The 11,255-nt window shown below is 48.2% G+C and overlaps 1 protein-coding gene across 1 annotated transcript; it reads right to left on the bottom strand.

Moving 5' to 3' along the window:
• Positions 1-8,875: 8,875 nt before the first annotated feature.
• On the bottom strand, positions 8,876-10,168 carry ACTL9 (actin like 9). Its single transcript, XM_026041463.1, has one exon. It carries the CDS (start codon positions 10,166-10,168, stop codon positions 8,876-8,878), a length of 1,293 nt encoding a protein of 430 aa, XP_025897248.1.
• Between the last annotated feature and the right edge of the window lie 1,087 nt (positions 10,169-11,255).

The raw sequence follows: 11,255 nt of genomic DNA, 5'->3' as shown, positions 1-11,255 counted from the left end.
CTCTCTTTCTCTCTCTCTTTCTCTCTCTCTTTCCCCAAAGCAGTTTTAAGTAGTTCTGGAGTTGATTAATTATAGGAAGGAGTGTTATATAATAAAACTGAGAGTCTGAAGGAGAGAAGTAAGATATTGCCTGTCCTGAGCCACCTACTTGCCTTTGTGAGGAAAAGGATGTTGTTGGGGGAATGAGGTGGTGCACCCTTGAACTGTTTTCACATTAGAGAGAGAGAAAAAAAGGTGTAACTAGAGGATAATGATAGGGTTTTTTTTTTTTCCACATATAAACTCTTTATTTTAGGTTTGATTACAAGTACTCGCCAGCCTTGGTTAAGAGATCTACCCATGAATTCCTTGTCATCTCCTGGGAAACTTACTCTGATCTTTTAAAATCTGATTCCCAGATCAGATGGCTCAAAAGCACTGACTTAATTCAGCATGAGCTTGTATTTAAGGCTGTAAGGTTGCTTTCAACCAGTGGTTAGATACCTGTAAACTAATGCTACTGTTCAAACAGTATCATCATTTCCACTGGCAGTTATGGGCGCGGGTGTATCCATCCCACTTGGCATTTTTTGCCCTTTACAGAAGTAAAATTGAGAAATAAAGGGAGCAGGTTTGCAGGCAAAAAACAGCTAGTGTTGGCAAGAATAAACTCAAGAGCATCATCCTAGGGCCACGCTGGTCAGCATCCTGTCCCGAGGCACCTGTGCAGGGGCCCCACACCCGTGTTGTGGTGGTGGGACGGCTGTGGTGCCACCATGGCTCTCGTCCAGTGGGTGAGCACTGGCGCTCCTGGCCAGCCCGAGCTGCTCCGAAGCCACCACCACTTTCATTCGAAAGCACAACCTGCAGACAAAGAAATGCTGCATGAGCAGCAGCCTTCGGTTTTGCGTATGAGCTCGTGGTTACGGCACTTCACCAGGAAACAAAAGATTGTGCTTCAGTTCCCTCCACAGGCTGCAACGACCCAGAACAACTTTCCAGACCCTGTGGGAAGCTCCTGGCCCAGCTGCTGTCTCCCAGCTGCTCAAACCATTGCATGGCCGGGAATTCCGGGGCTGAGGACCTCGGAGGCCGGGAGGAGGGGCAGCCCAGGACCAAGGCATTTGCCGCCTTTGCAGCAGGGCTGAAGCATTCGGCGGCATTTAAACATGTCATGAAACTCTTTTGCCTTTTGAGCTTAATTTTCCAGTTCATCACAGGCAAATCTCACTCTTGCAATGTTATTTAATATTAATATTTTAAAGCAATACTTTCCCTTCTGCAAATATCCTCCTTTCATGATCAATAGTATTTTTTCCCTCAAATTTAGAGAAATATAACTATTTTCTATACCAGGTGGCAGTTTTGCTGATCATAATGGAAAATGCTCAAAAGCCCCATGCAAATTCCCAGAAATATAGTCTAGGTGCTAATTTGAGCAGCACCTCGGTGGCATCTGCTATGTAGTAAACACAGGCAGTAAGTGTGAGTAAGGGAAAAATAGTGAAATGAAGAGCAGGATTTTAGTGTCATAAAATTGTTCAATCTGGTGAGACTATGATGATGTGGAGAAGTTCTCAACTCACTGAACGCCCGTGGAAGAAAATGCAGGAGAATTTAATGTGGAAAAATACAAATCAACGCACATAGGAAAAAGCCATGACCTTAACAAATCACATAGGATAATATCAGATTAACAGCACTCTGTAGAGCAGTTTTGAAGTCCTTGTGAGCTCGTATTTTCAGTGTTGCGTGCTGTTCTGGTCCTCCTGCCCTCCAAAGGAGGCAGTAAAGAGAGGGCAAGGACGACGTGTAAGATACCAGGATTTCAGGTGGGAAAGGGGTCATTGAGACAGGTGTACTGTAGGCATGCAGGACCTACAGCAATCAAACAGGGAGCAGTTACTCACTTTTGCATACCATAAATTTAATATTGAGTGAAAGCAGGCAGAAGGTTTTTAAAATAGAAAAGCAGAAGGGAGTATTTCCTCATGCAGCACACGGTTAAACCATGAAGCTTGTTACCACAGGATGTTTTGAATGCCAGGAATAAGTTCAAACAATGATTAGACAAGTTCGGGAGGAGAAGTTCATCAGGGGCAATTAAACATGGAGCTAAGGTTATACTCTCTGGCCCAGGAAGTTTCTAAATTGCAGTCTGTGGGAGTTTGGAAGGCAAGGAAGCTCTCTTTGCTCTCATAAAGCTTTTCCTAAGCATCCACCTAATTTGGAGACAGCTTCTAGGCTGGATGCAGCTTTGATCAGAGCCAAATGCTCTTCTGTCTCTGCACCTCTGAAAATAGCAATTTGCTCTCCTGAACACTTTAAAAAAGCAAAAAACCCAGTCTCTTGCATTTCAAGCACTGTTTTTCACACCTTTGTGGTATTAGTTGGAGAGATGACTAAAGAGTTTTCCCTTAAGAGGATGAGTTAACAATGACCTTTTAGCTCATGCAAAGGACCCGGCCTGAATCATTACCAAAGTAGGAAAAGTTAGCAATGACTTCTGGAAATAAGCACTGCATTCAGAATACCCCCATGCTTGACCTATTGCAGAGCACTCGGGTGTGCACACAAGGGCCATGCCATTTCCATAATCTCTGAATTTTCATCTCAGCTCTATTTCCACTATGAAGAAATTAGAAGGGAAAATTCCAAATCATACACAACTATCAGTATTAATCATTTGCAAAACGAATGGGTCCCTGCATTGCAGCCCCGTGGATTTGCCATTCCCCTGGGAGCGAGATTAATGCAAATATTAACGGAAGAATCAATGCAGCATTAATGCAATCCAGGCAGTGAAATTCAGAGTTTAGGAGGCTGTTTGCTTTGGGAAAGCTACTTGAGGTCAGCTGAGGCCAGCTGGGCAAGGCAAGGCCAGAGGAGCGAGCAAAGCCAGAGGATGTACAGGGCACAACAGCATCTCTGCTTCTACAGCAACACTCTTACTGCTGTGGCGAGGGGCAGGTTCCGGGTGCTGGAGTTACAGCTGTTTTTCATTATCTCCTACACAGAGAGATTGCGTGGGGCTCAACTGATCAACCACAGGCAGCAAGAGCATTTCTGCCCCTTATCTTGCACTAGCCTTCTTATCAGCTGCTCGAGAGCTGCTCCTCACACGAGGAGGAGTCTCTCTTGGCTCTGCTCTCAGCTGCCTGAATTGCAAACCTACTGGTTTTCTGCTGAAAAGGATCTCTCATGTTAATTTGCCCCGGTGCTCATGTCCAGTCATCTTTCAAACAGGAATAAGCTGAAGATCAGATCCTTGACAGTGCAACTTGGTTAACAGGAAGGGAGATAGCACTGAGGCTTAGCGTGTGCAGGATTTGGCTTCCAGGGATCCATTTCTGTGGTGGAGACCTGTACATCCAGAGGCTCTTGGCCTCATCTATCCCATGGAGATGATTGCAGGACAAACTTCAAAATGTCCATGAAGTCCATCCACCTTCAGGGTCAGGACAAGCTGAAAGCACAACCTGAGACACAGCTTGGAGGTGACACCAGGACTGCAGGCTTGTGCCCTGGAAAACTTAGATATGTGTAGAACTTAGTATAGAACTAAAGCAGGATCCCTTTTAATGCAAAACATTTTGAGACCTGCCATCTGTGCCCCTAACGCTACCAAATACCCCGGCTGATGTTCAGTACTTGCCCGTGTATTAAGATAAAGCGATTATTGAAGAGGCATCTTGGGTGTGTGGGAGTTTATATTTATGTAGCTGCCTTCAAACAAGCATCTTGCTCTTATCAGATACTTGGTCTTTCAAATTCATGCTCAACTCTGTTGAAAAAAAAAAAAGAAAAAAAGAAAAGAGAAAAAGAAAGTATAGTTCCTTACATTAGCGTGTATAATTTACTGAGTGCAGCACAAGAAATGTGACTACAAGGTATTCATCTTTAAGATGGCTTTCTCATATCAGTTCTTCTGAAGACCACAATCTTTCATTTCTCACACGTAGCTTTTCTCGTTCTTGATCCGTGTGCTGAAACATCAGAGGCTGCTGGGGAGGTTTGACAACTCCCAGACCTTAAACAAACAAACAGGCAGCAACACTTCAGACTGAAGAAAAGCTCCTCTGATGTCTTCTTAGAAGGCTAAAAGTCACTTTTGCATTTGTGATGTCTTAGGGCTGTCTTAGGATAGAAGAGCAGCGAACCAAAGCCTGGACCCAAACCCAACCTCCGTCTCCCAGTGAGCCTTTTCCACATCCAGTTCCTCCTTCCACCTGTTACAGCTCTGTGCCAGGGTGTCCAAACTGCTGCTGTCAGCAGCATCCCAGCGCCCCGGTGAGGAGGAGCTGTGTTACTGGCTCCAGTGTGGGAGACTGCAGCGCTTTCTCCTACCCTCTGTGCAGGGAGTCAGCGGCAGAGCAAGGATGAAGCTGTGTCTCCTGCACTGGACTCACCTCATCCTCCTGCTCCTGCTCTCGGCTGAGCTTTTCCCTACAACGGTGTTGAAGTGGAGTCACTTTTTCTGATGGAAAACTCGGCTTACTGATGTTTACATTAATGAAGTCAAGTACAAGGGTGATGCAAACATGCACAGCACCCCCTGAAATGTCCTTTTGCTGGGTAAAAAAAAAACCCTGAGCAGAATTTGGGGGGCCAAGCCTAGAAATCATCTCATCTCTCTTTGTGTTCCTGGGTTTTAACCCTGCTCTTTGCACAGGTCCTGAGCTTTGTGGCCACGGGGACTTACATGGCCCTGAGGTATGGAGGGAATGACACTGGCGGGCAAACCTGGTGCCCAGCAGGCTTGTGGGGCCACATTGCACGGGGAAAGCTCGTGTCTTTGGCTTCACCGCAGGTCGGCAGCGCTGCCTTTTTCTCTGGTAGATGAGATGAAAGTGCCAGACGGGCTGCGGAGACGAAGCCAGGAGGAGATTTCCCCTGGTGCAGATGCAGCCTGGCTGTGTAGCGAAAGCAGCAGGAGTGAGGCGGTTGCGTGTCCCGAGGATTGGCATGTCCCCCCGCAAGCGAGGAAACCCTCGTGTTAACCACATCACTGCGCCGCTGGGAGGGTGCTGTGCACGCGAGAAAAGGCTTCAGACTCCTCCTCACGTTTGCATCTTTCTGTGCTTGTTTCGAGTCATGCTGGCTGTGAGGAAGCAGGACAGCACTGTGTCCCCTCAGGGCCCCAGGAATGGCCCAACATTAGGGACAACCATCAGTGTGGCAGAGCATCACCAGCCACCTCTTACCAGCCGGGAGCTGCTTACGATGTTTTTTTCACTTACTCCCTAGTTTCCAGGGGTGAATAAAATATATATCTGCATCTCTGCTAATCTCCACTGCAGTCAGTGTGCACCAGCACAGACACAAAGCTGGGGGCTTCTCCCCTATCCAGCCTCACTGCATTAATGCAGTTATCAGGGTTAATGATGGTGCTTTGGAGAGAGGTTTGGAAAAGAGATGATAGCTTGGAGCAACTCGGAGTGGCACTGAATTACCCAGGCGGTTTCTTGCACCACACGTGGGGATGCAGCCTCCTTAGTGCTGCCCATCAAATTATGCTAATGGTTGACTGAGAATGTCTAATGTCTCACAGGACAGAAATAAGTAAGAATTAATGTGATGTTATCACAGCAAGGCCTTGTTTTTCTGTGGTACTTATTAAGAAGTTGGAATAAAAAAGCAATAAGAAGGATCCAAAAAAGAGTGGGAAAGAGCAAATGTGGCTCAGGCAGCCTACACTAAGGGCAGCCTCAAACTCTTAGACAAAATAAGGTAATTTTGATAGAGTCCAGGAAGGTAGTTTTAATAGAGGCCAGGTTTTCTTGCTCTTGCTTCAACATTTTTCTGACTGATGTCAATGTAGATATTAGTCTGGAAATGCGTGTAAGATACATATTTTAATTTAGCTACATATATATAAGCATCTTCAATCTATATACAAGCATCCCAAGTGGCCACATATCTGTTATGAGATGATTGCTTATGATCATGACATAAACAGCAGGAAAAAACCACTGCTTCCCAAGCTCCCGAGCCCCTACCAGTGCCAGCAGGGATTCCTGACTCCCAAACTGGGACAAACCTGGGATTTATTTGAAAAGACATCATTTATTTGGCTGCTGGGAGGAGGGAGCCGGTGCCCCAGGACATTTGGGCCAGCAAATGGAGAAGAAATGTCAAAATTTGCCCCTTAGTTTTACTGTCATTGGGAGAAATCCAAGCTGTAGCCTTGCCTAGCTGAAACTTGCTGTTAAGTCATAGTTAGGAAAGCTGGACCTCAGCTGTGATTTTGGGTCAAAATACAAATCTTTAGTTAGGTAAAACCCTTTCTGAGCTGCTCCTCGGTGATGTGAGCACACTTGCAGCGAGTTGGACACTTTGGGGACTTCTGGGGATAGCAGCAAGTTGGATTTTCTCCATGTCTCTGGCATTCAAAGCAGCAGTTGGTGATCCCAAACGCGTTGGAGCTTTGCTTGCCCCTGCAAAAGGCTATTTCTGTCCTTAACACCTTGGAAAAAGTGATGGCAAACTCAGAAGTCGAAATTTGAAAAGAAAAATCTTCTTCTTGTTCTTTTTTTCTTTAATAGCAATTTGATTCTGAGTCGAGCAGCCAGAGCTGTGATAGTTCTTATCACAAGAGGCCAGCAGCATCTTTTTAAAGGTGGCATTGCTGCCTCACGAGTGGGGAGTAATACAACTCACTCCCACTCACTTTGCTTTCAAACAGCATTTGCTGGCAAAGCCGTCTCACAGCCCCATCGTTTGGGGGGTCTGTCTGGTTTACTTTTGTTTTTTTTTAAAGCTGTTTGTCTCCTTTTTTTCCTCTTTTCTTTTTCCCCTTCACTTGCTCACTTGCTGCCCGCAGGGTTGAGCTCGACGAGCGTCACTCTGGGCTCTCGGCGGCCGCTGCCTCCCCGGTGTGTTGGTCGGGGCTCGCACCTCCCACGCGCGTCGCGCTCCCACCGTGCAAGCTCTCGGGCCGGGCATCGGAACAAGATTATGGCAGAAAATTACTTTCCACTAAGTCACAGCAGCATCTTTTTGACTAACCTCAAAGCCCTCCCAGACCTTTTGCCTGCTCCCTCTTTTCCCTGAGCAGTTTCTCTTTGGAATCGGAGGCCTGCTGGGATGGAGAAAATGCAACACGTTAACACCAAGCATGTAGGGTCATCTCGATCTCTGTAGCCCCAACATGCAAGAGGACACCTCACTTAATGCATATTTATTTTATCTCATCAAAAAGTGAGTTGGGAGGTGACCAGCAGAGCTGGAGGCTGCTCCCAGCAGAGCAGCAGCCCGGAGACACTGATGCTTTTGGAGTGGAGGTTTTGGGGTTGTCCCCCCGCAAAGCTGAGTGTTTCCCAGGGGTGATGGGCAGGGGAAACGCGGCTGCTCTGGCTCCAAGTAGAAAGAGGATGAGGAGGACATATTTGCTGGGCTAAAAATGGTGCAGATGTGATTGATGTTTAGTGGACCATGGCAGTGGACCTAAGAATTAAAGTTCAAACCCTCCTTTCAGCTTATATTTTTGTCTGATGCCACCAGGTCACCCCAGTGCTTCCCCTTTTGGATCTCAGGTTGCAAATTTGGGCTGTCCACACTGCTGCTCTTGCTGCACCACCCGTCCCCTCCTTTCCTAGGAGCTGCTGGTTCCTCCCAGCCCACCGTTGTGGCCTGGGTTTCTAGCAAGATAAGAACATGTTTCTGCAGAAAGTTTCAGGGGAAATTAAGCAGTTGGCTTGACTCAATGTGAGAGCCCAGAGCTCATTGGTGAGCCGTGGGAAAGCTCCTTGCAGCATCCCTGCAGCTCTGCTCTCCCCCTCCTCCTTTTCACTCATGTGGCTCTGTGGACCCCAAGAGCCCCCAGATGCAGCTGATGATGAAGAGATGGCAACGAGTCTTGCAGGGAGCAAGAAAAGTCTCACCAGATGAAAAACTACTGCCAGGGTGGGGGAATTTCACAACAGTTTGGTAAATTTGGCATGGTTGGTTTCTGGGGGAACAATAAAGAACGATGAGAAAATGAAAGTGGGGTGGGTATGGAAAATGAAAGGACTCAGTTTGAGGAAGAGATGAGGGTGCAGGTCCAAGGCATCTAAGAGAGAGTGGGAACACTTGTCCCTGTGGACCTTCAACCCCTGCTGCAATCCCAGGGATGAAGAATATCTGGGAGAGATTTTGCAACTCTTGCCTCTTGATTGACTCCAAATTGGCTTGCTGCATGCTCTGAGTGCTTGTTTTTGCAGGAATATGGCCATTTATATCCAACTCTTGTGCATTCAGAGGTGCTTGCAAGGGCTGGATACCCAATGGGAGAGCTCTGCAGGGTCCTGCTTGGGCAGTAGAAGTGTCTTTTGGAAGTCCTGGGCTGTATCTGAGGGAATGGTTGCTCTGCAAACCAGGCTTTGTGAAATTCATCTCCAGGTTGGGGTGGTGTTTGTGAGGCCCGCCTCTATTCCTGTGTCTCAGCAAGCTCCTGAGTGGCCTCAGGGAGGTAGAAGTGTGACCTTGAAGCTACTGTGGTGGCCCTGGAGGTGGAAGCGGGGAGACGATGGCTCTGTGCGATCCTCTGGGCTGGCTGGTCTGTGCAGGCCTGCACAGCGGGTCTCCCGCAAGCAGGATTCCTGCATAGGATCCCCCCCGCCAAGGTGCTCAGCATGGATCACAGCTTTCTCCCCATAAATAAAACCCTTCTGAGCAAGCAGGCTCCTCTTACTGGCTTCACGTTTGGGGCTTCTATTGAAATAACCCTCAGCTCTGCATGGTGTAGGACCCGGGAAAGACAACATTCAATACAGGAAAACCATTTATTATTACTTTCCAATGGCCAGTCTGCAGCTGCAAGTAAATCATGATGTGATACATTTGCATTTCTCACCAAGGCAGAGAAAGGTGTTTGTTTTCCTGGTGGCTTTAAATCTGATGCGACGCTTCTCCTTTAGTAGCATTTCTGATGGACAATGTATGGTCCATGTTCACTGTAATCCTCCTTTCGGATCCAGAATGACTGGAAGTTTTTCAGGGAGGCGAGGATAGACCCCCCCATCCAGGCAGAATATCTCCTCAGGGGGATGGCAGATACTCTGATTTTGGCCTGAGAGGGCATTTTTTGGAGGAGTTCACCAGAAAACCTCTTCTCTAGTCCCTCGAAGAGAGAGGACCCTCCACACAGGAGGATGTTTTGGCACATTTTTTCCCTGACTGCTTCTGGTAGTTTGTTTAGACTTCTCTGGGTCATCTCGTGAATTCCCACGTAAGGAATCCCACGTGCCTGAGGGGGGTTGAAGAGCACTTCCGGACACTGGAACCTCTCTTTCCCAAGACTGATGGTCTGACCATCTGGCAAGGGGAAATCCACTGTGTAGAAGGCCTCAGGGAGGTAGCATTCATTTTCAAAGTCAGAAGCAACATAGCAGCATTTGTGCTTGATGTCTTCTATGACTTGGGTCATGGCTTCACTGAGCATGTACCCGGAGTCCCTGAGAAGCTTCATCAAGTAATGTGTCATGTGGGATCCGGCGATATCCATCCTCTCAACTGCATGCGATAGGCTGTAACCCTCATCAACAGGTACCGTGTGGGTCACGGCATAGCCTGCATCCACGACCAAACCGCTGGTTTGACCGTGGGCGTACACAGAGAGGACGGACTGAGAGGCAATGTAAATTCCGGGGGAGTGCAGCGACTCAAACGCCATCTCCACCAGCTTCTCTCGGTTGGTGCTGGGGTTTAGCGGGGGATCTGTGATGAGTAAAGCGTGCTCCTCAGGAGCGACCATGAGGTCATGGTCGAACATGTGCTGCCACAGGATTTCGGCTGCCTCCCAATTGATGATGATGCCGCTCTGCGTAAGTCCGATAGTGTCAACATCATCATGAAGGAAGGCTTCCTCCCCAAAGAAGGTCTGAGGCTGAATCCTTGTGGACTCCAGGGATGACCTTGAAGGACAGGCCACCAAGGTGCCGATTTCAGATGTAGGTTTCTGTTGTCCAGCAAACCCAGCTTTAAAGCTCCCTGTGCCAATATCTATCACAATGGCTCCAGTTCTCATATCAAAGGAGTGCTCGCTTGATGAGGAGCTGTCTGGGTCTGTGTCTGAGGGTGTCTCTCTTGCAGATCCTGGGTGTGGGTGACTCTCGTGCAGTCTGTGCGGTGCAGACAGTGGGGAACGACTCCTTGCCCCTTGACTGCCCGCTCTTTGGCTTGCCAAGTCTGCAAGCGCCGATCCCATGTGGGCTCTGACCAAGGTGGCCAGATCTTCGGGCCGTCTGCAAGGACAGGTGGCAACGTGGCACTGAGATTGGTCAGTGGTGGCTTTCTGCGCCGCAGGCTCAGAGCTCGTGTTCAATGGCCACCGTTGTCGTAGCAGGAACTGTGACATCACTAGGGGCCAAGCTGGTGGGAGCCGTGCTCTCATGGGGCTATCAAGCTCGTCCTGTCTCTCCTCTGGGATCTTAGATCTCTTTTTCTCTTTCCTGGTCCAGCTAATTTTGTGCTTTGTTAGGATTTGAAACAACCTATGAGAACAGGGAGCCACTGGAATTTGAATTGACCTACCTCAAAGCAAAAGGAACCTAGTTAACAGTCCCCTCTGGAGGGCCCCTTGCCTCTCCTTGTTTGAGGAGCATTTCAAGCCGGAGGAGCATTTCAGGCCCAAGTAGCAGGATTGAAAGGGGTTTTGAATTGTTCCTGAACAATTGAAAGGAGCAGGGTTTTAGCATTGTTCTTGATGGCTGAAAGTGTGGGGGCAGCTCCGGAGCCTAACGCTAAGGACTAGTCTGCCCCGAAACTCACAGGTTTGTATTGCTGTGAGGAGACACGGGGCAAATATCCAAAACTGCCGTTCTCCTTTCTAAATAAGATCTGGTGATCCTACCTCTCCTTCACAAGACTCTCCTGGCTCTTGGGATGGGTGTTTCTCAGGAGGCTCTGGGCAAGCTGGTGACGTCCCAGTAATGCTTGAGTACAGGAGAGGAAGGGATGGGCTTGCCCGAGGTCAGAAACGTTCAGAAAAGTTATTTGGAGAGTCCAAACCCAGGCAAGGTGCCACCCTGCAGCCTGCTCATGTCTTTGTTCATTGTGGCTCCTGCTATTTAATCTGTCACAGTCTAAATATCAGATTAGTGATAGATGCAGGAGTGTTGCTGTGGACATAATCATGTTGGTGGGGAACAGGGAAGGCTGGGCAGCATTTGCATCATGACAGGCTAAGCTCTGATCTTGGCGCTGCCCCAAAATGTCCATTTAGGGACATTTCCTGGTCCCTTGGCTGGGTGGGAGTCCAGAGCTGGAGCAGCTGGAGGACACGGGTTAGTGTG

Source organism: Nothoprocta perdicaria, unplaced genomic scaffold (assembly GCF_003342845.1).
Source record: "Nothoprocta perdicaria isolate Ctin4 unplaced genomic scaffold, notPer1 scaffold_286, whole genome shotgun sequence".
NCBI lineage: Eukaryota > Metazoa > Chordata > Aves > Tinamiformes > Tinamidae > Nothoprocta > Nothoprocta perdicaria.
The sequence above is the reverse complement of the archived record's forward strand: the minus strand, read 5'-3'. Positions and strand labels throughout refer to the sequence as shown.

Excerpts from the sequence above, each read along its gene's own strand:
- ACTL9 (XM_026041463.1), bottom strand. The coding sequence starts at position 10,168 with ATGGGATCGGCGCTTGCAGACTTGGCAAGCCAAAGAGCGGGCAGTCAA.